Source organism: Stegostoma tigrinum, chromosome 46 (genome assembly GCF_030684315.1).
Source record: "Stegostoma tigrinum isolate sSteTig4 chromosome 46, sSteTig4.hap1, whole genome shotgun sequence".
In the NCBI taxonomy this organism is placed as follows: Eukaryota; Metazoa; Chordata; class Chondrichthyes; order Orectolobiformes; family Stegostomatidae; genus Stegostoma; species Stegostoma tigrinum.
In genome coordinates, this window is record NC_081399.1 from 177559 (window position 1) to 205119 (window position 27561).

Here is a 27561-nt window from a genome sequence, read left to right on the forward strand (position 1 = left end):
CCCCTCCTCCCACCCACCCCCACCCCTAACACCCAGCCATTCGAGCCACAAGATATAGGAGCAGAATGAGGCCATTTGGCTCATCAATTGATGCAGTTTGGCCCCTTCGGCCATGGTTGGCATGTTTCTCAACCCCATTCTCCCACCTTACCCACCCCGCCCCCAACCCTGTAACCCTCGACCCTCCAACTCACTGGGAGATTGGTCCTGCCCTCACACACCCCTCCCCTCCCACCCATCTGCCTCCCTGCTGTCCCACACTCAGGAGCTCTGCCCTCTCAGAGGGCAGTGATATCATGGCTGGTGTCTGACCACTGGGCAGTACCTGAAAAGGAATGAATGTCACTGAGGAGGTCATCCCCTCCGGGGGAAGGTGGATCAGGTAGGTTATCCTCGCTCTGGCTTCCTTCCGAGCCCTCTGCCTGCCCCTCCTCCTCGCTCTCCACCTCCTCCTTCAGGGCTGCCCTCTCCCTCAGGTCCAGCCCCCCGAGGCTGGAGTAGTCGTCGCTATCCGAGTGGTCAGTGTCATCCTGGACGCTGTCTCCCTCCACCTCCCCCTCTGGCCATGCTTTACTGTCACCTCCTCCTGGGACTTCATCATCTTCCATTCCCTCCTCCCCCTCTCCCTCTTTCCCCTCCTCATCCTCATTCTCCTCCTCCTCCTCCTCATTGTTCAGTAATGCAGAGGATCTCCAGGGGAGCAGTCGGTGGACAGCAGTGAGGAAGACCTGCCCCATGGATCTGGGCCGCCCATACACTGTCCCCTCTCCCCCCTCTGCATTGACATACCGCTCCCTGTCTAGGCGGCAGGGATAGTAGGAGCCCTGACCCCCGAAACCCTGCAGCTTCCTGCAAGCACTGACCAGGAGAATGAGGAGAGTGATCAGCAGCAGAGACAGGAACAGGATAATCCCAACTTGACTGGAAGGGCCAGTCTCGTAAACTGAGGCCCGTTGTTTAGTCTTCATACTTGAAGCCATGCTCAGGATCGGCCTGAAGGTTGTCTTCTGGGTCATCCTGGAGGTTGTCTTCAGAGTCATCCTGGAGGTTGTCTTCAGAGTCATCCTGGAGGTTGTCTTCGGAGTCATCCTGGAGGTTGTCTTCGGGGCCACCCTGGAGGTCATCCTGGAGGTTGCCTTCATGGTCATCCTAGGATTTATGGTGACCACATCTGTAGACGTTTCCATGGAGGTCGATTCCTTGTGCTCTGATGTCACTCCCTTCATGAATCTAGCACTCGCTGAGATTGTCCAGCTGCCCAAGTCCTCGCTGCTATTGGTTGCTCTCCCCATGTCAGAGGTTGCGGCCCCTGGAGGTTGCCCAGTTGCCTGGCTGCTGACCGAGGAGTCGGTCGGGTCCACTGAGCCATTGACGTATCCTGAGGTCAAGAGGTGGGTCAGGCTCAGGGTCAGCAGGAGGCGGAGAGTGAGAGGCAAGCACGCAGCAACCATTTCCCCCCAGGTACCTGAGCCTGGAGGAGGTAGACAGAGATTGAGAGAGAGACAGATAAAAAAGGTTAGGCCCCAGTGAGAACAGATCGCAAGATCTGTCCCCCAAAATGCCCCATCCATAAGTACCCCCATTCCCCAAACCACCCTCAATTACCCCCATTCCCCAAATCACCTTCAATCACCCCATTCCCCAAATCACCTTCAAATACCCCCATATATCAAATCACCCTAAATTAACCCATTTCCCAAACTGTCCTCAAATACCCCCAATCCCTAAACAATCCTCAATTACCTCAAATCACCCTCAATTACCCCATTCCCCAACTTACCTTCAATTATCCCCATTTCCCAAATCACTCCCAAGGCAGGACAGGTCAGTAGGTTCAGGATCAGTTAGGGTATTGAGGGTTAAGGGGAAAAGGCAGGAAAGTGGAGGTAAGAAATGTCAGCCACAATCCTTTTGGATGAAGGAGTAGGTTTAAGGGGAAGAACAGCCTCCGCCTGTTCCTGTTTCTGATGGTTTTATGGTCTGCCAATAGGGTAATTAAGAAGACACAGGGGATAACTTTCCTCTATTAGGCATGGTACAGAGCAGGGACGTGATGTTGGAGCTGTACAGGGCTTTAGTGAGGCCCCAGCTGGAGCACCGTGTGCAGCTTGGGTCCCTACACTATAGGAAGAATGGGATTGTACTGGACAGGGTGTAGATGGAGATTCCCCAGGATGCTGCCCTCGGATGGAATGTGTCAGAGGCAGACAGAGACTGGATAAACTCGGGGTGAATTCTTTGGAGCAGAGAATGCAGAGGGGGGTAAGATTGTGAGGCCCATGGACAGGGGGATAGGAAGCAGTTGTTCCCCTCAGTTGAAGGGTCAGTAACAAGTTGAAGAGGGGTGTCAATTTAAAGTGAAAGGCTGGAGGGTGAGAAGGACTTTGAGGAAATAATTCTCACACAGAGAGGGGTGCGAGTACTAATGAGAGGGGAACCTTTCAAAATGACTGGGACATGCGCTCGAAGTGTCATCACTGAAGGCTATGGGTCTATTTTGGGACTGTAGCAATAGGGAAGGGTTAGACCCGCTGTCATAGGACCACAATTAATGGGCTGAAGGATGTCTTCTGTACTGTGATTCAACAGATTTGCATGTTGTCCCAAAAACCCAGAACCTGTCCTAACAATACACCCACATAGTGAAACAGTCCAAAACACACCAACATATACCCATATACTCTACAACTCCAATAGACAGTCTCCCAAAGTACACCTTAATGCTGAAATATCCCAAAATATACTAAAATATACCCATATACTCAAAACCCCCAATACACAGTCCCCCAAAATACATCCAAATGCTGAAATATCCCAAAACACGCCAACATATTCCCATTTACACAAAAATCATAAAACACATTCAAAAACCCCAATACAGGCTCCCCAAAATGCACCAATACACTGAAATACCCACATACACGCTTCCCCAAAATACGCCCACATACTGAAATACCCCAGTACTCACCACCCAAAAAAATACACCCAGGTATTTTAATACCCCAAGACATACACCCCCAATATACACCAATATACTGGAACATCCCAATGCAGACCCCACTCAAAGTACACCCATGTACTGAAATGTCCCAATACACACACCCCCAAGATAAAGCAATATATAGAAATACCCCAACACAAACCCAACCAAAAGGCACCTATGCACTGAAATACCCCAATATGCACACCGTCAAAATTACCCACTCACTGAAATACCTCAATACACACATGCCCAAAGTATACCCATACACCGAACAACCCCAATAAATATTCCCTGAAATATACCCCCATCCTGAAATAACCAAATGCACACACACAGAACACAGACATATACTGAAGTTCTCCAATGCAAAAAATACACCCATATATTGTAATACGCCAAGAAAGACCCCACTCAAAATACACCCATATACTGAAATACACCACTACACACCTCCAAAAGGCAACCATATATTGAAATACCCCAAAACACACTTCCAATTTACACCCATGTGTTGAAATAGCCCAATGCAACACACCCCTAAAATTTACCCATACACTGAAATACCCCAAGACACCACATTATACACCCATTTACTGGAATACCCAATACACACCCTCCGAAAATACACTAATTTCCTGAAATATCCAATACACACACCCTCCCAAAATGCACCCATATACTGAAATAACCCAATATAGAACCCCCCCCCCACCAAAAATACATCTGTATCCTGACATACCCCAATATACACCTTCCCAAAGTACTGCCATATACTGAAATACACCAGTATAGAAACCTTCCAATGCACACGCACACAAAATACACCTGTATACTGAAATATCCCAACATAGCCGGCCAAATCCATCAGGGCCCTTATTCCTATGCTGTCCCTCAGTTGCTCCCCACAATTGAAGGATTTGTCTGAGAACGTGGAAAAGCCTTGCTCCTTTCCGATCCCGTACATGGTGGAGCTTCTGAGATTGGGAGTGGGATCTTACTCAAATGCATCAGATCCTGAAACGAGGGTGAACTGTGGATTAGGCAAGGCCGTACCACCTCCCCTCCAAACCCCAACCTCCACCCCATGAGGGAATCAGGAATGAGAAGCCACGGTTTCACAAGAACGGAATTCCTTTATTCTGAGGCTCTGTCAGGAATTCTCTCCCTCAGGAAACAACAGGATGAGACATAAGCATTGTTCCCGTGGCTGGGTTGAGAGGTTTCTTCTTGGCCAAAGATTGACAGCCGTAAGGTGGCAGGTACGAGATTGGTGTTATATCATTTTGATCATCCAGTAATCTACTGACTAGTTTTCCTGTGGAACAGGATCAATAAAGGGGCTGAATGGCCTCCTGCTATTCCCTGTGTAACAGGCTCAAGGGGCTGAATGGCCTCCTCCTGTTCCTGTAATCCTCAATCCTTGCTGGGATATTTTTCGGTCTCTCTCTGTGAGGGAGGGATTGGCTGACGGGAGACTGTCTATCTTGGATGGACTGAGAAGACAGCTATACGGTCAGCTCACATTTCCCTGCAGCCCACTGGTATCTTCAGCAGTATTGGAACAGAGGCTATTTCTCTCTCTCTCTCACTTGGCTTTTTTGATCAGAGCACACAGGAGCAGCAACAGGCCATTCAGCCCATCGAGTCTGCTCTACAATCCAATAAGATCATGGCCTGATCTGATCATCCTCAACTTCCCTTTCCCGCTTTTTGCCCCATAACCCTTCACTCTCTTAACTTCCCACTCACTGAGCCCACATCGCTCTGCGGTCTCTCTGTGTCATTCTCACCTCATTCTATTTTTTGACTCATCTACGAACTAGGGAGTGGTGTGTCAATAATTGTGGCCCTGGCAAAGATCCTTGAGGGATTCCACTACTTACAGGCTGTGGTGCTGAAAATGACCCCCCTTGTCCCCCAACTCTGTTTTCTAGTGGTTAGCTGATCTTCTTCATATGCTATTGTACAGCCCCCAATGCCATGGACTCTTATCTTAGTAAGAAACTGAATGTGTGATTCTTTATCAAACACTAACTGAAAATCCAAATTCTTTATGTCCACCACTTCCCCTTTATCTATCGTGCTAGTTCTTTCTTTGAAGAATTGTCGTCAATTTGACAGCCATGAGTTCATCTTCTTGAGCCCCTCCTAACTCTACTTAAGCATGTTATGAATTTCTAATTGTACTGTTATTCCATTCTTTATGATGCAGAGGAGACAAATATCAGTGACTTTGTGGATAGGGTAAAAGCTTGTTAATGGATATAGCGGAATCTGGGCCAGTTGCAGATGTGGGTGGAGAAATGGAATCTGGGCAAATGTAAGGTGCTGCACTTTGGAAGATCAAATGTTAAGAAAAATGGCAGGACCCTGAACAGCATTGATGTTCAGGGGGATCTTGGGGCTCAACAAGGGTGGTAAAGAAGGCATATGGCATGCTTGCCTTTATTGTTCAGGGCATTGAGCACAAGAGACAGGATGTTATGGTGCAGCTTTATAAGACTTTGTTTGGGCCATGGTCCATTATTGTGTTCAATTCTGGTCGTCACATTACAGGAAGGAAGCTGAAGCTGGATGTTGGAGAGGGTGCAGAAGAGGTGCTGCCTGGATTAGACAGTATGAGCTATAAGGAGAGGCTGCACAAACTCAGTTCTTTGGAAGGGTCAGTGGGCCCAAAACATTGACTCTGTTTTCTCTCCTCAGATGCTGCCAGACCTGCTGAGGTTTTCCGACAATTTCAGTATATGCTTCTGGTCAAACTCGGGCTATTTTGTCTGGAGCAGCAGAGGCTAAGGGGGGACTTGATCAAAGTTTAATACATTATGAAATGCATGGATAGATGATGATTAGAAATTTTATCCCCCAGAGTTGAAATGTCTAATAAAAGCAGGCATGCATTTAAGGTGAGAAGAGGGAAAATTCAAAGGAGATATTAGGGGCAAGTTCTTTTTACACAGAGAGTGGTGGGAATGTGGAATGTGCTGCCAGGGTTGGTGGTGGAGGCAGATACAATACGGGTGTTTAGGAGACTATTAGATAAGCTCATGGATATGCAAAGAATGGAGGGATACAGACCGAGGGCAGACAGAAGGGGTTAGTTTAATTTGGCATCATGTTCAGCACAACACTGTGGGCTGAAGGGCCTGTTCCTATGCTGTAAACTTCTTTGTTCTATCTTCCATGTTCTATATTCCATGTCCCATGTTCTATGTCCCATGTTCCATGTCCCATGTTCTGTGTCCCATGTTCCATGTCCCATGTTCCATGTCCCATGTTCTATGTCCCATGTTCCCTGTTTTGTGTTCTATATTCCATGTTCTAATGCATTCTACCTTTGTCCCAATAGCAAACATTAAGCTCAACGTTTGCTCATAACATTTTAAGCTAACTTTGCTGATAATTCTGACACCAAGGGAGAAGGGGAGGAGGAGAGGGGATTTGAAAAATATGAGGGAAACAGAAAGAGAGAGAGATAAATGACACACAGTAGACAGAGAGGCAAGCAGAGGAATAGAGAGAGACAGAAATGCACTGAGGAAGAGGAACAAAGAGAAAGAGAGAGTCAGATAGAGCGAGACAGGATGGAAAAAGAAGGGAGGGGGACGGAGTGAAATGACAATTGTGAGATAGAGTGAGGGGGAAGAGAGGAAGGGACAAGAGGTAAGGAGAGAAAGAAAGAGATAGAGAGAGATTGTGGCGTGTTGGGTGGGGGGGAGGAGTGATGTTGGGGTGGTATGGTCTATTTGTTGGGCTAAGTGACCAGCTGGTTTCAGGAGTAGCGTGTCAGAATTGAGTGAACATAACAGAAACAGGAAGTTCAGTAGGTTACTATTTTAACATTAGAAGACTATTTTGAGCACCCTTATCAAAACCCAGAACTGATAGGCACTTTCTGCCATGAATTACCACAGAGCATTCAGCCGAATAAACATTTCAACAGCGTCTGAGCTGCAACGACAGTGTTAGAGTGTCCGAGCTTGTCATTGAGTCACAGAGACCTAGAGCACAGAAGAATGTGTATCGGCCCATCGAGCCTGCAGCAGTCAAAATCAGCCATCTGACTATTATAATCCCATTTCCGAACACTCAGCCCATAGCTCACAAGGACACATCAAAATCCTTTTTCAATGTGATGAGGATTTCCTGCCTCTCCCACCTTCCCAGGCAGTGGGTTCCAAACACCCACCACCAGCTGGCTGTAAAATCGCTTTCAGCAAATTGCCCCTCATTCTCTTGCCTTTCCTACTAAAGTGACCTCTCACCACCACCAGTAACCACCACCCCCACCACGCCCTGTTCTTACTGACCCTCATCTGAGGGGAACAGCTGCGTCCTATAGCCCCTGTCCGTGCCCCTCATAATCTTACCCAGCTCCAGCAGTCCTCCCTCAGGCCAAACTTCTCTGCTCCAACTAATGCAACCCAAGCTTACCCATCGCTGAAATGCTCCAACCCAGTTCAACATGGTGGTGAATCTCCTTCTGTAACTCCCCTCCACTACTATCACATCCCTTCCAGAATGTGGATTCTGAACTTCACACGTGCTCTAGCTGGGCCAGACTGACACTTTGCACAGTTCCAATATCATGTCCAATATCATATCATCTTAAACTCTGCGTTTACAGTGTCTCAGACATAGAACGTAGAACATAGAACTGCGCAGCACAGGAATAGACCCTTTGGCCTACCATGTTGTGTGAAACATGAACACAATACTCGAAAGGTGGCCTAAAAATGTCTCATAAAGCTGCAACATGACACCTTGACTCTTGTACTCAATTCCACAAGTAATAAAGTCAAGTATGCCATACAGCTTGTTTACCACCCTATCTACTTGTATGGCCACTTTCAGGGAGCTACAGAGTTTAACCCCAAGATCCCTCTGTACATTAGTGCTTTTCAGGGTCCTGTCATTAACTGTATAATTTTCCTTAACATTTGCTCTCCCAAAGTGCAGCACCTCACACTTACGTGGATTAAACTCCATCTGCCATTTCTCCCCCCATATCTGCAACTGATTTATATCCCACTGTATCCTTTGACAACCTTCCACACCACCCACAATTCCACTGATCTACATATCATCTGAAAAATTACTAACTCACCCATCCACATTTTCGTCTAAGTCATCACAAACAGCAGAGGACCCAGTATGGATCCCTAAGGAACACCACTAGCCACAAACCTCCTGTCTGAAAACACCTTCCACCACTACCCTCTGCCTTCAATGGGAAAGCCAATTCTGAATCCACACGGCCAAGTCACTATGGATCCCATGCATCTTAATCTCTGGCTGAACCTACCATGAAGGACTTTGTCGAAAGCCTTGCTAAGATCCAAGGAAACAGCATCCACTGCTCTACACGCATCAATCACCTCCATCAACTCCTTGAAAAATTCAAACAAGCTAGTAAGACATTGCCTGCCCTGCACAAACCTACTCTGACTGTCATTAATGAGACCATTTTGCCCAATACCTTTTGAAACATCAATGTGAGACTAGCCGGTCTATAGTTTCCTAGATTATCCTTATTTCCCTTCTTGAATAAAGGAACAAAACTAACTATTCACCAGTCCCCCAGATCCTCTCCAGTGGCTAACGAGGATACAAAGATCTTGGTCAACATCCCAGCAATCACATCTCTTACTTCTGTCAATAAGCTGGAGTAGATACCATTGGCACCCGGGGACTTACCAACCTTCATGCTCTTCAGGAGACCGAACACCACATCTTTCTTGATCTCAAACTGCCCTTGCATATTAGCATGCTCCACACAAATCTCTGTGTTATTTTCTTGGTAAGGAGAAAATGCAAAGTACTCATTTAGGATCTCATCCACATCCTCTGTCTCCAAGCACAAGTTCCCTCCTTTTTTCTTGAGAAGTCCTACCTTCTCCCTAGTTTTGCTCTTGTTTTTGAAGTACGTATAGAATGCCTTGGGATTCTTTTTAACCCTACTTGCCAGGGTCATGCCATGGCCCCTTCTTGCTCTCCTAATTCCCTGCTTCAATTTTTTCCTGCTTTCCTTATATTCCTCATGGGTCCGCTCTGATTTTAGCTTCCTGAACCTTACATATGCTTCTTTATTCCTTTTTGACTAAATTCACAACCTCCCTCATTATCCAAGGGTACCTTATCTTGCCATCCTTGTCCTTCCACCTTACCAGAACATGCTGGATTTGAACTCTCCCCAGCTGGTCTTTAAATAGCTCCCACATGTCAAATGTAGACTTTCCTGTTTAACAGCTCCTCCCAATTAACACTCCCTAGCTCCTGTCTAATACTTATTTAATTTGCCCTCCCTCAATTTAGTACCTTCCCACAACGTCCTGACTTATCTTTATCCATAGCTATCTTAAAACTTACGGAGTTGTGACCATTGATTTCTTCAGCCGCTCCCTGCTACAAGCTGTAGTCCCCACCTGCTTCAAATCCCTGTACCAAAGAAAGCATACACAACATTCCTTAATGACAACTGCCCAGTGGCTCTGATTTCCATAAACATGAAGTGCTTTGAAAGCAGTCATGGCCCACATCAACTCGAGCCTCCCAACCTGCCTTGATCCCCTACAGTTTGCCTAACAATGTAAGAGGTCCACAGCGGACACCATCTCCCTAGCCCTGTTCTCATCTCAGGAACATCTTAACAACAAGGACATCTACAACAGACTCCTGCTCATTGACTACAACTCCGCCTTCAATACCATAATCCCTCCAGGCTGATCTCCAAACTCTGAGATTCACATCTCAGCTCCACCCTCTGCACCTGGATCCTTAGCTTTCTGACCGACAGACCACAAACAGTGAAGATAGGGAACTGCACCCCCTCCATAATAACACACAACACTGAGCCAACCCAAGGATATATCCTCAGCCCCCTACTGTACACCCTGTACACTGACTGTGTTACCAAATTCCAAATGAATGCTATCTACAAGTTTGCTGACAACACCGCAATGGTAGGACGGATACAGAAAGGAGCTAGAGGGCTTGGTGACATGGTGCAATGTGAAAAACCTCTCTCTCAACGTCAGCAAAACTAAAGAACTGATCATTGACATCAGAGAAAGGAGGAGAACACACCCCCATATATATCAACAGAGCTGAGGTTGAGAGGGTGAAGAACGTTATGTTCCTCAGAGTGATGATAACCAACAACATGCCCTAGACTTCACACGTAGATGTGATAGTCAAGAAAGTACAACAAAGCCTCTTCTCCCTCAGGCAGCTCAGGAAATTTGACATGTCCACAAGGACCCTCACCAACTCCTACAGATGCACCATTGAAAGCATCCTGCCTGGGTGCATAACGGCCTGGTATGGCAACTGCTCTGCCCAGGGCTGTAAGGAGCTACAGAAGGTGGTGTGCACAGCCCAGACCATCATGGAAGCCAATGTTCCATCCATGAGCTCCATCTACATAGCTCACTGCCAAAGAAAGGCAATCAATATCATCAAGGGCCCATACAACACCAGTAATGATCTCTTCCAACCTCTTCCATCAGTCAGAAGATACAGAAGCCTGAACACACACACCAGCAGGTTCAGGAATAGTTTCTTCCTGGCTGCTGTTAGACTGAGGAATGGACTCTCTAATGTTGATCTTGTAAATATTGACGTTTCTTTGTACAGGCCCTATGTGGTGTAACCTGCATGGCTTACTCTACCCGAGTTCTTTTCTCACCCTATGATCTGTGAGGCCATGCTTACTATGATCTGCCTGTGCTGCTCGCAAGCAAAGCTTTTCATTGTACTCCAGTATGCATGACAATAAATCAAATCAAATCATCATCACTGTTTCCCAAATGCCCTCCCACTAAAAGGTGAGTCACCTGGACTGGCTCATTGGCCAACACAGGTCCAGTATGGTCCCTCCTCTGGCTGGACTATCCACATCCTGTTTCAAAAAACCCTCCTGTTAGCACTTAGAAAATTCTGCCCTATCGAAGCCTCTTGCTCTAAGGGAGCCCCAGTCAATACTGGGGAAGTTAAAGTCATCCACTATGACAATTCTGTTTTAAACGCATCATTCCATAACCTGCCTGCACGTTTGTTCTTCAATCTCTTGGTGCCTATTAGAGGGGTGCACAGATATAACATTCTCCCTGATTAGCTATGAAAATGTAAAGCCAGTGTTACAGAGCCACAGATACGTAGGCAGTTTTACTCAGTGTCGTTAATTTTATAGGCAGTGGTTACAGTGTGGGTTTGGAAGGTGCTGCCTGAGGATCTTTGGTGAGTTTCTGCAGCGCATCTTGTAGATGGTACACACTGCTGTGACTGAGCGTCGGTGGGGGGAGGGAGTGGGATGTTTGTGGATGTGGTGCCAATCGAGCGGGGGCTGCTTTGTCCTGGATGGTGTCGAGCTTCTTGAGTGTTGTTGGAGCTGCCCCCATCCAGGGGCAAGTGGGGGGTATTCCATCACCCTCCTGCCTTGTGCCTTGCAGGTGGTGGGACAGGCTTTGGAGGGGAGACAGGACGGGAGTTACTCACTGCAGGATTCCCAGCCTCTGACCTGCTCTTGTAGCCGCTGTGTTTATGTGGTGGGTCCAGGTCAGTTTTTAAAACATGAAAACACTCAGGTTAGGAGCAAGTCACCCACTGGGCCCATGAAAGCCCCCTCACAATTTCATAAGATCAATAAGGTGACTGTTAGTCTGACTGAACCACATTCCTCAGCAGACCCGATAACTATTCACTCAAATTCCCTTACTTCTGAAAGAGATGTCACTGTGTTTATTGTGTTCTGCCCTAAAAACAATATCCAGCGGCTCTGCTTCCACTCTGTTTTCAGGAAGAGAATTCCTGCAGGAATAAAACATTTTCCACCTCCCCCCAATCTCTGTTTTATACAGTCAAGCCCTGCTTTTTAAACAATGGCTACCAACTGGTTCATTTGCTCAAAGTCATCACTGCCTACTTTCAAATCCTGACAAGAGCTGTTGCGGTTGCCAATCTGGAAAGGTCTGTTTCGTGCTGTACATCTCTCTGACTCTATGATTCGAAGTTGCCTCTCACTTGCCTAGACTCCAGCAGCGGGTACAAACCCAATGGGTGTTGTCGCTGGACGGGTAATCCAGAGACCCAGGCGATGTTCTGGGGACCCAGGTTCGAATCCTGCGATGGCAGATGGTGGAATTTGAATTCAATAAATATCTAGAATTAAGAGTGTGTTGATGTCCATGAATCCATTGCCGATTGTTGGAAAATCCCTTCTGGTTCACTAGTGCCCTTTAGGGAAGGAGACTGCCATCCTTACCTGGTCTGCCCCATGGTTGACTCCAGACCCTCAGCAATGTGGTCGACTCTTAACTGCCCTCTGGGCAAGAATTGCTGGCCTGGCCAGTGACAACAACATCCCGTGAATAAATAAAGAAAAGTAAAAGCTGAATGTGGGATGATTCATGTGGCTTGGAAAGGAGCAAATATCACTGATGGTGTTTACAATGGGAGCAAGAGACAGAAAATTGTGAACTACAGAGCTGTCAGCCTTCCATTAGGAGTTGAGAAAAGGCCAGAGTTTCTTACAAAGGATGGAATGAATGGTCAAGGATTTGTGAATGGGGCATTGTGTTTCGTGAAGGTATTGCTTACAAACTTTGTAAGGGAGAACCAATGGACATAGTTCACTTTTGATTTTTGGATAAAGTCCCCAAAAAAGGCTGGTTAGAAACATTGAAACACTTGGGATAGAAGGGAATGTGCTGGCATGGATTAATAATTGGCTAACAGGCAGATAACAGAGAGTTGGAATAATTGGGTTAATCTTACCTTGTGGATGCCACAAAGGACAGTACTTGGGCGCCTGCAGGTCATAATACATCTCAATTGTTTGGAGCTGGGGGCCAACACGATATTTTCATATTTATGAATGGTACAAAGCTAAGCACAAAACAAGGGAGGTGACGGCCTCGCAATATCATTGCTAGACTGCTCATTCAGAGGCTCAGATAATGTTCTTGGGACCTCGGTTCAAATCTTCCATGGCAAAGGGTGGAATTTGAATTCAATTTAAGAAAAAATTCCAGAACTAAGAATCTAATGATGACCATGAAACCATTGTCCAAAATATTGCCTGGTTCCTAGTTATACAGTGAAGAACTGTCATGTAGAACTTCTGGCTGTTTTTTGTTTATTTCCCTATTTTTGTACAGCATCTATGTTAGACCGTAAAGTTAGTAACTAGATACTTTGGACCTAAGATGGTGGTATGTGTGGAGAGATTTTCACTGTGCTCCTGTACTCCTGTGCTTGAGTACACATGACAATAAAACCGAAATCTAATTCTAATTCAGAGAAGAAATCTGCCATCCTTACCTGGTCTGGCCTACACCTGACTCCAGACCCACAACAAAGTGGTTGACTCTGAACTATCCTCTGGGCAATCAGGGATGGGCAATAAATATTGGTCCAGTCAGTGAGACCCACATCCCATGAACAAATTTAAAACAAAACCATCTTTCTATTCCCTCCCCTGTAAATTAAGGCACTAAATCCATTAAATCCCTCATTAGAATCAGATCATTGGAATCATTCTTTCTTTATGTGGCACTTTTCTCTCTCTGAGTCATGTTATCTGATCCGCCTCTCTCATCTGGCACCATCATCACCCCCTCAAGTATACAGGCAAACTGCGAGCTTATTTGATTTATTACGGTTGAGCTGATGAACATTTTAACCTGAGTTCTAGATACCAACCCTCTCAATCCCTCCATCATGTTCATTTATTAGATTTGTTGATCAGACCATCAAGTCTGCATCACAATACTATCCCACATAGAGTCATACAGCACAGGAACAGGCCCTTCGGCCCAACATATTTATGTCACACCACAATTCCACATAGAGTGACACAACAGCAAAACAGGCCCTTCAACCCAGCATGTTTATATCACGATACTATCCCACATAGAGCCATATTGCATTGGAACAGGCCCTACAGCCCAACATGTCCATGTCACATTACTATCCCACATAGAGTCATATAGAACAGAAACAGGCCCTACAGCCCAACATGTCCATGTCACATTACTATCCCACATAGAGTCATATAGAACAGAAACAGGCCCTACAGCCCAACATGTCCATGTCACATTACTATCCCACATAGAGCCATATAGAACAGAAACAGGCCCTTCAGCCCAACATGTTCATGTCACATTACTATCCGACATAGAGTCATACAGAACAGAAACAGACCCTTCAGCCCAACACGTTCATGTCACAAGACTGTCCCACATACAGCGCAGGAACAGGCCCTTCAGCCCAACATGTTTATGTCACACCACAATCCCACACAGAGTTATAGGGTTACACAGAAGCAAAACAAGCCCTTCGACACACTATGTTTATATCACAATCCTATCCCACAATAAGCTATATTGCATAGGAACAGGCCCTATGGCCTACCATGTCCATGCTGGCCAAAAAACATGAACGAGACTAATCCCAGTTCCCTGCACTTGGTCCATAGCTGGCTACGCCCTGACATGTGCTTCTTAAGCATTGGGAGGGTACCAGCCTTCCCCGCCCTCTCAGGCAGCACCTTCCATATTTCTACCATCCTCTGGAGGAAAAAATCTTTCTCAAATCACCTCTAAACTACTTCCTCCCCACCAAATACTCGTGCCTGCTGGTCTTTACCCATCAGCAAGTCTCTCACAATCTGCTCCGTCTATGCCTCTCACAATGTTGTATATCTCAATCAGATCCGTCCTCAGCCTCCTCTGCTCTGGGGAGAACAAAATCCAAGTTTATCCAGCCTCTCCTCACAACTGAGATTTTCCATCCCATGCCAGGGCAACATCCTGGTGAATCACCCTCTGCACCTCCTACAATCAAATCCCATCCTTCCAATAGCGTGGGGACTACAACTGCACACAGCACTCCAGCGGGAGCCCCGCCAAAATATTATACAGTTGGACAAGACTTCCTTGCTCCTCCACTTGATGTCCCAGCTAATGATGGTAAGCATTCTGACAAACCAATCTCTGCAAGAAACGCATCACCCCCCTGCAGGCCCCCTACTGAGCTGCTCACCATCTTGACTCAGAAATATATCCCCGTTCCTTCAGTGTCGCTGGCTTGGAATCCTGGAATTCCCTCCCTAAGGGACACTGTGGGTCATCCCACAGCGCATGGACTACAGTGGTTCAAGAAGGCAGTTCACCCCCACCTTCTCAAGGGAGACAACTAGGGACGGGGCAATAAATGTTGGGTCCAGATAGGGATGCCCAGACCATTTCTTCTTTCCTAATCAGTAAACAAATACAGTATCATACAGTTTGGTCATTGAACCTAACTATTGACAATCGGTATTACTGACTTCAATGCCGGGATAAAAAGAGCTGTGGATAAATTTGCAGGTGGCACTTAAATAGGTGAGAGAAATAAGAAATTTACAACTGGACCTGTAGAAGTTTGGTAAATGAGCCACAATTTGGAATTTGAACCTGGGGACCTATGAGGAGATTCATTTTGGAGAGGAATAGAAAAGCAATGTATTCTCTAAAGAGAGAGAAATGTCAGAGAGCTTCATTGGCAGAGGGATCTGGGTATCCTTGTTGACAAATTATGAAAAACTAGCCAACAGCACGTAATAGTGAAGACCAATGGAATTCTACCATTTCTTGCTCAAGGAATAGATTTCAAACTAGGAAAGTGTTGCTGCAGTTATATTGAGCATTAGTGAGCCCGAACCGGGAGTACTGTGTACAGTGTTTGTCCCCTTATTTGAGAGAGGATATAATTGCATTGGAGACAGAGGAGTTTCACTTGATTGATTCTAGAAATAAAAGATTTGTTTTATGATTGGAGATTGAGCAGATTACGCCAACACTCACACAATCCCTCAGCGCCGACCGTCCGACAGAGCGGCGCTCCCTCAGCACTGGCCCTCCAACTGTGTCATAGCTATAGAGTCAAAGGTCTACAGCACATAAATTGACCCTTCAGCCCATCAAGTGAGTGCCAGTCAAAAACAGCGACCTCACCATTCTAACCCCCTCGCCATCACACGGCCCACAGCCCTGTCCGCCTTGGCACATCAAGGGCACATCGAAATCTTTCTTCAATGTGACAGGGGTTCCTACCTCTCCCAGCCTCCCCGGTGCCCCACCACCCTCTGGGTGAGAAATATTTCCTCACATCCCCCTCTAACCCTCCTGCCCCATTCCCTGGTCATTGCTCCCCCCATCAGAAAGTTACACATTTCAAACACGTTTCCCCTCTCAATCTCCTCTGCTCCGAGGAAAACAATCCCACTCTGTCCAATCACTGAAACTCTCCATCCCCAGGGTGAAATCCTGGTGAATCTCCCTCTGCTGCCTCTCCCAGTGCTATCACATCCGTCCGAGAAACGGATTCCAGAACCGCACACACTACTCCAGCTGAGCCCTAACCAATAGTTTCAGACTCACTTCCCTGCTTTTACAGTCTACACCTCAGCTAATAGAAGTCAGCATCCCATCTGCCTTCTTAGCCCATTTACCCAGCTGCCCTGGTACCTTAGGGGACCAATGTACAAGCGCACCAGTGCCCCACTGATCCTCTGTACTTCCCAGGGTCCTACATCCATCCTGTTTTTCCTTGCCTCATTTGTCCTGACCAATGCATCACCTCACATTTACCCAGACTGAAATCCTTTGGCCACTGACCAACCCATCTATATTCTCCTGTAATCTGAGGCCAGCTCGGAAAAATCCCCCTCAACCATCACCCTCTGCTCATTGTCCCTCAGCTAATTTGGATTCATTTTGCTAAATTCCCTCAGGTCCCGTGAACTGTTAGCTTCACGGTCCATCTCCTGTGCAGGACCTTATCGAAAGCCTCACTGACATTCAAGGAGACAATATCAAACACATTGCCCTGGCCTACTCAGCCAGCCACCTCACTGAAAGACTCCATCAAGGTGATCAGACATGTGCTCCCAATAACAAAGCCATGCTGCCTGTTTCTGATACATTGCTGCCTCTCTTCGTGAATGTGGAACATTGCTACCTTAATGCCATCCATTCATAGAATCACCAGACTGGCACCAAGCTGCAGGAGGCAATTTGGTCCACAGCTGCGACTGAGCATCGGTGGGGGGCGGGAGTGGGACGTTTGTGGATGTGGTGCCAATCGAGCGGGGGCTGCTTTGTCCTGGATGGTGTCGAGCTTCTTGAGTGTTGTTGGAGCTGCCCCCATCCAGGGGCAAGTGGGGAGTATCCCATCACCCTCCTGCCTTGTGCCTTGTGGATGGTGGGACAGGCTTTGTGGGGGGAGACAGGACAGGAGTTACTCGCTGCAGGATTCCCAACATCTGACCTGCTCTCGTAGCCGCTGTGTTTATGTGGTGGGTCCAGTTGAGTTTCTGGTCAATGGTAACCCCCAGGATGTGGGTAGCGGGGGATCCAGTGATGGTAACACTATTGAATGTAAAGGGACGGTGGTGAGATTGTCTCTTATTGGTGATGGGCATAGCCTGGTATTTGTGTGGTGTGAATGTCACTTGCCACTTGTCAGCCCGAGCCTGGGTACTGTCCAGATCTTGTTGCATGTGAACACGGACTGCCTCAGTACCTGAGGAGTTGCGAATGGTGCTGAATCTTGTGCGATCATCAGCGAACATCCCCACCTCTGACCTTATGGTGGTGTGGAGATTAGACAAATTGAAGTTTAAAAGCTGGTGAAAAAGACTGACAAAGTAGATGGAGAAGGGATAGTTCCTAACACGGACAATCAAGGCTGAGAGTTTCATAGCATTGGGGTAAGGCGTAGCAGATTTCACACAAAGATGAGGAGAAATTACTTCTCTCAAAGGTTTGTCAATCTGAGGAATTAAAGGAGAGGAGAGACTGCTGTTTTTCATGAGCAGTGGTGTGACTGTTATAGGGAGGGGCCAAGAAAATGGAGTTGAGGCTCAGATGAGTTCAGTCAGGATCGTATCAAATGGTGAATTAGCATCAAGAAGTTGAATGGCCTCCTCCTGCTTCTCGTATGTTCGTTCTCATCAAAAACTTCCAAACACACCACTTCTGCTAGTTCTCCTGTAACTGCAAAGTAACTTAACTTTTTTAAAAATCCCTTTGTCAAAAGTGATCTCCCTTTCAGCCCTCGATGCTGGTTCTGCTCATTGTTAATGTTCGGTTTGATACAGCCAGTTACCACATCCTCTGCAATAAATTCAAACATTCTGCTACCTGCTGACAGTCTGCTCACACTTTCCTTCTCCAGCCTCTGTTCTTAAACTGTGATATCTTTAATATCTCTACATTCAACATGGTCCTTTCTACAGTCTGGAGAAGAAGGAGAGATAAGCACCAATAATGTACTCTCTCTGCCTTTACTGTCTTCAACAAATTCACAATAAGCTCATCTTTTTCAGGAGATTGATCAACATTCAGTCCAGCTCCGTTTGTCATCTTTGCTGTCACTCTTTTCTCTTCACTCCTCAGTGACACAAGTTCCTCAGTCACCAGAAATTTTTGAATCATTTCCTGCACCTTGTTTAAATTTAAAGTTTCGAGACATTGGGCTTATTCTGTTTGGGTTAAGAGATGACCTTATTGAGGGTTTTCAAATTACAAGCAACTTTGACGGGGTAAAGGCGCATATTTTGCTTGGTATGTCAGTTACTGGGAGTCACAATTTCAGGACTGTCAGCAAGAGAGCTCGGAATGAGATGAGGAGAAATCACTTCACTCAGAGCATTGTTAGGATTTGGAGTGCACTGCCTTGGACAGTGGTGGAGGTGGATTCCATTAGGAAGATTCAAAGGAAGGCTGGACATGTATTTGTCAGGAATGCATGTAGAGGGCTGTGGTGATAGGGCTGGAGACTGAAAATAGCTGGGAGCTCTTTCAGGTGCTATCACAGCCATGATGGGCCAAGTGACCCCCCTCTGTGCTGTAAAGGTCCATTATTCTTCTTGAATTGAACAAAGACACAAAACAATTGCTCAGTTTCTCAGCTCTTTCCCTGTTGTCCAATCCAAATTCCCTGTGTTCCACTGTGATGGGACTATGCTTATCCTGGCTAATTGCTTCCTCTTCATGTCTGCCAAGGTGTTTACCAGGCTGAGTCCTGGGATGGCAGGACTGATGTACAAACAGGGATTGGGGTTGGTTGGGACTATATTCACTGCGGCTTAGAGGGATGACAGAGGACTCTGAGAGAGAAACCTGTAAAGTTCTAACAGGACTGTAGAGGGGTAAAGACAGGGAGGTTATGCCCAATGGGAGGACGGTGCAGAACCAGACGGTCATGGAGGGTGGCCGATTTAGGAGTGAGGAGCCTGTGAAACTGTCCACCCCAGAAAGCAGGTGAGGCTGCAGTATGACGCGATTTCAGAAAGGAGGTAGGTTTAACATTTGGGGCTTAAGGGATCAGAGGTATGGGGGAAAGGCAGAAACAGGATATCAACCATGATCATAATGAATGGCAGTATAGGCCTGAAAGTCTGAATGGCCTGTTTCCTGCTCCTGTTTTTAATGCTACAATGTTCATACAGCATTATTAGGCTGTTCTGGATCAAAGGGCATGAGAACAAATGGAAAGAGGGGACTGAGTTCAATCATCAGCCATGACCATCTTGAATGGGGAAAGCAAACTTACAGGGCTGAGTGGCCACCTCCTACTCCCATTCTCTCTGTTCCGATGGTTCCCTGTTCACTGTTATGCTCCTCGTTGCCTTTTACACAATTGGCCTTTCCCCACCTTAATCGTTTATCACCTATAAGAGGGGAGGTGATGGCCACTGGTATTATCGCTGGATGGTTAATCCAGCGATGAAGACACCATTCTGGGGACCCAGGTTCAAATCCTGCCATGGCCGATGGTAGAATTTGAATTCAGTAAATACCTGGAATTAAGAATCTAATGATGACCATGAATCGATTGTCAAAAAACCCATCTGGTTCACTAATGTCCTTTAGGGAAGGAGACTGCCATCCTTACCTGGTCTGGCCTAAGTGTGACTCCAGACCCACAGCAATGTGGTTAACTCTTAACTGTCCTCTGGGCAATTAGGGATGGGCAATGAATCCTGCCTGGTCAGAGACACCTTCATCCCATGAATGAATTAAGGGTAAACAAGCTGCTCCCAATACTCATGGTCATCACAGGGTGTGACATTCTTACAAGCTGCTTCATTTGTTAGCTACATTTCCTTTCTGGTGTTTGCATTTCAGAGAAAAGTTGGGGAACTTGCATTTCTTTAGAAAGTATCATTGTCTGTCTGAGATTAAACCCTTTACACAAAACAGCAGGCCCATTTCTGATGAAGGGTCTAGGCCCGAAAAGTCAGCTTTCCTGCTCCGATGATGCTGCTTGGCCTGCTGTGTTCATCCAGCTGTACACCTTGTTATCTAGGCCTGATTTCTGCCTCAAAGCTTCACAGTTATTGTTCGAAAGGATGTTGGAATACATCTCCAACAACACTCAAGAAGCTCATCTCTGCTCGATTGGCACCACATCCAAAAACATCCCACTCCCTCCCCCCACCGATGCTCAGTCTCAGCAGTGTGTACCATCTACAAGAGATAATGGGAACTGCAGATGCTGGAGATTCCAAGATAATAAAATGTGAGGCTGGATGAACACAGCAGGCCCAGCAGCATCTTAGAAGCACAAAAGCTGACGTTTCGGGCCTAGACCCTTCATCAGAGAGGGGGATGGGGGGAGGGAACTGGAATAAATAGGGAGAGAGGGGGAGGCGGACCGAAGATGGAGAGTAAAGAAGATAGGTGGAGAGGGTGTAGGTATGGAGGTAGGGAGGGGATAGGTCAGTCCAGGGAAGACAGACAGGTCAAGGAGGTGGGATGAGGTTAGTAGGTAGCTGGGGGTGCGGCTTGGGGTGGGAGGAAGGGATGGGTGAGAGGAAGAACCGGTTAGGGAGGCAGAGACAGGTTGGACTGGTTTCATCCCCTATTCCCAATTCCTCCGCCTCCGCCGCATCTGCTCCCACGATAAGACATTCCACTCCCGCACATCCCAGATGTCCAAGTTCTTTAAGGACCGCAACTTTCCCCCCACGGTGATTGAGAACGCCCTTGACCGCGTCTCCCGCATCTCCCGCGACACATCCCTCACACCCCGCCCCCGCCACAACCGCCCCAAGAGGATCCCCCTCGTTCTCACACACCACCCTACCAACCTCCGGATACAACGCATTATCCTCCGACACTTCCGCCATTTACAATCCGACCCCACCACCCAAGACATTTTTCCATCCCCTCCCCTGTCTGCTTTCCGGAGAGACCACTCTCTCCGTGACTCCCTTGTTCGCTCCACACTGCCCTCCAACCCCAACACACCCGGCACCTTCCCCTGCAACCGCAGGAAATGCTACACTTGTCCCCACACCTCCTCCCTCACCCCCATCCCAGGCCCCAAGATGACATTCCACATTAAGCAGAGGTTCACCTGCACATCTGCCAATGTGGTATACTGCATCCACTGTACCCGGTGCGGCTTCCTCTACATTGGGGAAACCAAGCGGAGGCTTGGGGACCGCTTTGCAGAACACCTCCGCTCAGTTCGCAACAAACAACTGCACCTCCCAGTCGCAAACCATTTCCACTCCCCCTCCCATTCTCTTGATGACATGTCCATCATGGGCCTCCTGCACTGCCACAATGATGCCACCCGAAGGTTGCAGGAACAGCAACTCATATTCCGCCTGGGAACCCTGCAGCCATATGGTATCAATGTGGACTTCACCAGTTTCAAAATCTCCCCTTCCCCCACTGCATCCCTAAACCAGCCCAGTTCATCCCCTCCCCCCACTGCACCACACAACCAGCCCAGCTCTTCCCCCCCACCCACTGCATCCCAAAACCAGTCCAACCTGTCTCTGCCTCCCTAACCGGTTCTTCCTCTCACCCATCCCTTCCTCCCACCCCAAGCCGCACCCCCAGCTACCTACTAACCTCATCCCACCTCCTTGACCTGTCCGTCTTCCCTGGACTGACCTATCCCCTCCCTACCTCCCCACCTACACCCTCTCCACCTATCTTCTTTACTCTCCATCTTCGGTCCGCCTCCCCCTCTCTCCCTATTTATTCCAGTTCCCTCCCCCCATCCCCCTCTCTGATGAAGGGTCTAGGCCCGAAACGTCAGCTTTTGTGCTCCTGAGATGCTGCTTGGCCTGCTGTGTTCATCCAGCCTCACATTTTATTATCTTGTACCATCTACAAGATGCTTTGCAGAAATTCACCAAAGATCCTCAGGCAGCATCTTCCAAACCCATGACCCACTCCATCCAGAAGGACAAGGGGCAGCAGATACATGGGAACAGCACACCTTTCAAGTTTCCAAATATTGACTGGGAACACTATAGTTTGAGTACTCTAGATGGGTCAGTTATTGTCCAGTGTGTGCAGGAGGGCTTCCTGACACAGTATGTAGATAGGCCAACAAGGGGCGAAGCCACATTAGATTTGGTACTGGGTAATGAGCCTGGCCAGGTGTTAGATTTCGAAGTAGGTGAGCACTTTGGTGATAGCGATCACAATTCTGTTATGTTTACTTTAGTGATGGAAAGGGATAGGTGTATACTACTGGGCAAGAGTTATAGCTGGGGGAAAGGCAATTACGATGAGATTAGGCAAGATTTAGGGAGCATAGGATGGGGAAGGAAACTGCAGGGGATGGGCACATTAGAAATGTGGAGCTTATTCAAGGAAAAGCTCCTGTCTGTCCTAGATAAGTATGTACCTGTCAGGCAGGGAGGAAGCTGTAGAGTGCGGGAGCCATGGTTTACGAAGGAGGTGGAATCTCTGGTCAAGAGGAAGAAGAAGGCTTATGTTAGGATGAGATGTGATGGCTCAGTTAGGGCACTTGAGGGCTACGAGGTAGCCAGGAAAGACCTAAAGAGAGAGCTCAGAAGAGCCAGGAGGAGACGTGAGAAGTTGTTGGCGGATAGGATCAGGGTAAACCCTAAGGCTTTCTATAGGTATTTAAGGAATAAAAGAATGACGAAAGTAAGATTAGGCCCAATCAAGGATAGTATTGGTAAGTTGTGTGTGGAGTCAGATGAGATAGGGGAAGCGCTAAATGAATATTTTTCAACAGTATTCACTCTAGAAAACGACAATGTTGTCGAGGAGAATACTGAGATACAGGCTACTAGACTAGGTGGGATTGAGGTTCACAAGGAAAAGGTATTAGAAATCCTTCAGAGGGTGAAGACAGATAAGTCCCCTGGGCCAGATGGGATTTATCCTCGGATCCTCTGGGTAGCCAGGGAGGAGACTGCTGAGCCTTTGGCATTGATCTTTAACTCGTCATTGTCCACAGGAATAGTGCCAGATGACTGGAGGATAGCAAATGTGGTTCCCCTGTTCAAGAAGAGGAGTAGAGACAGCCCTGGTAATTGTAGACCAGTGAGCCCTACCTCAGTTGTTGGTAAAGTGTTGGAAAAGGTTATAAGGGATAGGATTTATAATCATCTAGAAAAGAGTAAATTGATTGGGGATAGTCAGCACGGTTTTGTGAAGGGAAGGTCGTGCCTCACAAACCTTATTGAGTTCTTTGAGAAGGTGACCAAACAGGTAGATGAGAGTAAACCGGTTGATGTGGTGTATATGGATTTCAGCAAGGTGTTCGATAAGGTTCCCCACAATAGGCTATTGTACAAAATGCGGAGGAATGGGATTGTGGGAGATATAGCAGTTTGGATCGGAAATTGGCTTGCTGAAAGAAGACAGAGGGTGGTAGTTGATGGGAAATGTTCATCCTGGAGACCAGTTACTAGTGGTGTACCGCAAGGGTCGGTGTTGGGTCCACTGCTGTTTGTCATTTTTATAAATGACCTGGATGAGGGCATAGAAGGATGGGTTAGTAAATTTGCAGACGACACTAAGGTCGGTGGAGTTGTGGATAGTGACGAAGGATGTTGTAGGTTGCAGAGAGACATAGATAAGCTGCAGAGCTGGGCTGAGAGGTGGCAAATGGAGTTTAATGCAGACAAGTGTGAGGTGATGCACTTTGGTAGGAGTAACCGGAAGGCAAAATACTGGGCTAATGGTAAGATTCTTAGTAGTGTAGATGAGCAGGGAGATCTCGGTGTCCATGTACACAGATCCTTGAAAGTTGCCACCCAGGTTGACAGGCCTGTTAAGAAGGCATACAGTGTTTTAGCTTTTATTAATAGAGGGATCGAGTTCCGGAACCAAGAGGTTATGGTGAAGCTGTACAAAACTCCGGTGCGGCTGCACATGGAGTATTGTGTATAGTTCTGGTCACCGCATTGTAAGAAGGATGTGGAAGCTTTGGAAAGGGTGCAGAGGAGATTTACTAGGATGTTGCCTGGTATGGAGGGAAGGTCTTACGAGGAAAGGCTGAGGGACTTGAGGCTGTTTTCATACACGAGAAGAAGGTTGAGAGGTGACTTAATTGAAACATATAAAATAATCAGTGGGTTAGATAGGGTGGATAGGGAGAGCCTTTTTCCTAGGATGGTGACGGCGAGCACAAGGGGGCATAGCTTTAAATTGAGAGGCTAAAGATATAGGACAGATGTCAGAGGTAGTTTCTTTACTCAGAGAGTAGTAAGGGAATGGAACGCTTTACCTGCAACGGTAGTAGATTCGCCAACTTTAGGTACATTTAAGTCGTCATTGGACAAGCATATGGACGTACATGGATTAGTGTAGGTTAGATGGGCTTGAGATCAGTATGACAGGTCGGCACAACATCGAGGGCCGAAGGGCCTGTACTGTGCTGCAATGTTCTATGTTTCTATGTTCTATGTTCCCCTCCGAGCCACTCCCCATCCTGACTTGGAAATATATCCCGGTTCCCTCAGTGTCGCTGGGTCAGAATCCTGGAATTCCCTCCCTCAGGGACACTGTGGTTCAACCCACAGCACATGGACTGCAGTGGCTCAAGAAGGCAGCTCATCCCCTCCTTCTCATTGGGGGCAACTAGGAACAGGGCAATAAATACTGGGCCCAGCCATGTCCCATGAGTAAATAATGAAGAGGGAAGATTTCACACCAGTAAAGGAGATTCTGGAGGAAGCATTGTCAGCAATATTGCACAGAGCTTTGACAGGAGATATCGGCCTTGGGGAGGGGACATGAGAGTAAGCAGATCCCAGGCATCCCAGAATAAGTGTATGAGGGACATTGACACCCATTAGGCTAGGAACTATTCAACTAGAGAAGGTTCAAATCAAAGCACATGCTGTCAAAGTCAGAAATCAAGAGGATCGAGAGAGAGAGAGAGTGAGAAAGAACAGTATCTCTGTTAAGGGGCAGGGTCTGAGGGAGGGGAAATATCAGGAAACATCATTAGATAGGGTGGATAGGGAAAGCCTTTTTCCTAGGATGGTGACGGCGAGCACAAGGGGGCATAGCTTTAAATTGAGGGACTAAAGATATAGGACAGATGTCAGAGGTAGTTTCAGAATATCCATCAGAGCCACATTCAGGGGCAAAAGGTGCAGAAGCAAAGGCAGCAGTCAGGGTAGTTGGCCGAGGAATTGTGTGGAATACGGAAGCAGTATGTTTAGAAAGAGTCAACAAAATAAAGTGGCTGGGAATGACTGCATTAGTTGGGAGGAGAGGCCTTAGAGGTATTGAATTGACTCTATTTCTCCTCTATCTCACTATAGCCAGGGATCACTGGGCAGTGATCAGGAGCAGGAATCCCTGACCGATTTCCCCTCTATCTCACTCTAACCAGGGATCACTGGGCAGTGATCAGGAGCAGGAATCCCTGGACGATTTCCCCTCTCTCTCTAACCAGGGATCACTGGGCAGTGATCAGGTGCAGGAATCCCTGGCCAATTTCCCCTCTATCTCACTCTAACCAGGGATCACTGGGCAGTGATCAGGAGCAGGAATCCCTGGACGATTTCCCCTCTCTCTCTAACCAGGGATCACTGGGCAGTGATCAGGTGCAGGAATCCCTGGCCAATTTCCCCTCTCTCTCACTCCAACCAGGGATCACTGGGCAGTGATCAGGAGCAGGAATCCCTGGCCGATTTCCCCTCTCTCTCTAACCAGGGATCACTGGGCAGTGATCAGGAGCAGGAATCCCTGGCTATTTCCCCTCTGTTTCTCTAACCAGGGATCACTGGGCAGTGATCAGGAGCAGGAATCCCTGGCCAATTTCCCCTCTGTCTCTAACCAGGGATCACTGGGCAGTGATCAGGAGCAGGAATCCCTGGCCGATTTCCCCTCTGTCTCTAACCAGGGATCACTGGGCAGTGATCAGGAGCAGGAATCCCTGGCCAATTTCCCCTCTGTCTCTAACCAGGGATCACTGGGCAGTGATCAGGAGCAGGAATCCCTGGCCAATTTCCCCTCTCTCTCTAACCAGGGATCACTGGGCAGTGATCAGGAGCAGGAATCCTGGTTGATTTATCATGTTAGCTCTGGGCAGGATGAAAACTGATGGGGATCTGTAATGATCCAGTTCTGAGGGATTGAGAGTGTTTTGATGGGGCTGTGTGTGTGGGTAGGTTGAGTGGTCGACGGGAATGATGTGTTGTGGTGAGGGGGTCTGCAGTTTGAGATGTGGAGAGAAAGGCTGTGGTTAGACAAGGGTCTGTAAGGGAGAGAGAGAGAGAGTGAGAAGAGAGCCGGTCAGATTGTCAGAGACAAAGAGGGAGAAGAGCAGGAGAGGGGACAAGAGGTTAGTGAGAGAGGGGGAAAGGGGAAGGGATGGTGGTGCAAGAGAGGAATGGAATGTGGGAGGGAGAAGGGAGACACAGCAGGAGAGGGAGAAAGGAAGAGAGAAGGGAGGGAGAAGCAGAAGGAGCGGGGAAGGAGAGGAGTTGGGAGGGCAGAAAGGAAAGGGGAATGTAGACCGGAGAGAGAGACGGGAGGGAGAGTTAGAGGGAGAGGAGAGCAGAGAAAGCGAGAATGGGAGGGAGCGGGAAGGAAAGTGGGGGAGATGGAGGGGAGAAGCGAGCAGAAGAAGGGAGAATTGGAAGGAGAGAGGAAGGAGAGGGGGAGAGAGAGGGGGATGCAGAGGGGAGGGAGTGTGGGAGGGAACAGAGAGGGAAGGAGAGAGAGGAGACAGAGTAGTAGGGAAATGGAGAATCGGAGATACAGAGATGTGGTTGGTGGGAGTGGGAGAGGGTGAGAGAGAGGGAGAGTAAGGGTAAGAATGACGGGCAAAGATGGAGCGCTGTCACCGCAGTGAGCCTGGTGATGGGAGGTACCCATCTATCTCTCTCTCACACACGCTCAGATTCTCACACAAACGCACACACACAGCCCATTAAACAAGTCACTTACAGTTTCAGGTAACAATCCTTACGCTCCCAGGGAATTGTTCTGTTTTGGGTCTGGTCACTGCTTTGTATCAGAGCTGTGCATGAGAAACATAAACTCTACAACAGCATTCACTCTGAATTTCAGTTGTTCAAACAGTGGGTGCTAACTTCTGACTTCCTGCCACAATCCGCTCTCTGTGTCTCTCGCTCTCTTTGAAAGCCTCCCTCAGCCTCACTATCTCACATGATAAACAACTAAGGCTGGGTAGATCGCATCCGGTTGAACGTGGTCATGTGCACAGGGTTGTGAATCTCAATGTCTCTGTGGTATTGCGCAACTGCACACGTGTAGTTAATGCATACGTGT

General features: G+C 47.6%; 1 protein-coding gene across 1 annotated transcript; it reads right to left on the reverse strand.

The window, feature by feature from the left end:
- Window positions 1-246: 246 nt before the first annotated feature.
- On the reverse strand, window positions 247-27462 carry LOC125449613 (uncharacterized). The gene is made up of 2 exons (XM_048525457.2): window positions 27217-27462; window positions 247-1471 (listed from the first exon to the last, which is right to left on the reverse strand). The coding sequence occupies exon 2, from the start codon at window positions 1449-1451 to the stop codon at window positions 279-281; it is 1173 nt and encodes a 390-aa protein (XP_048381414.1). The 5' UTR covers window positions 1452-1471; window positions 27217-27462; the 3' UTR covers window positions 247-278.
- Between the last annotated feature and the right edge of the window lie 99 nt (window positions 27463-27561).

Coding starts and splice junctions, on each gene's coding strand:
- LOC125449613 (XM_048525457.2), bottom strand. CDS start 1,451: ATGGTTGCTGCGTGCTTGCCTCTCACTCTCCGCCTCCTGCTGACCCTG.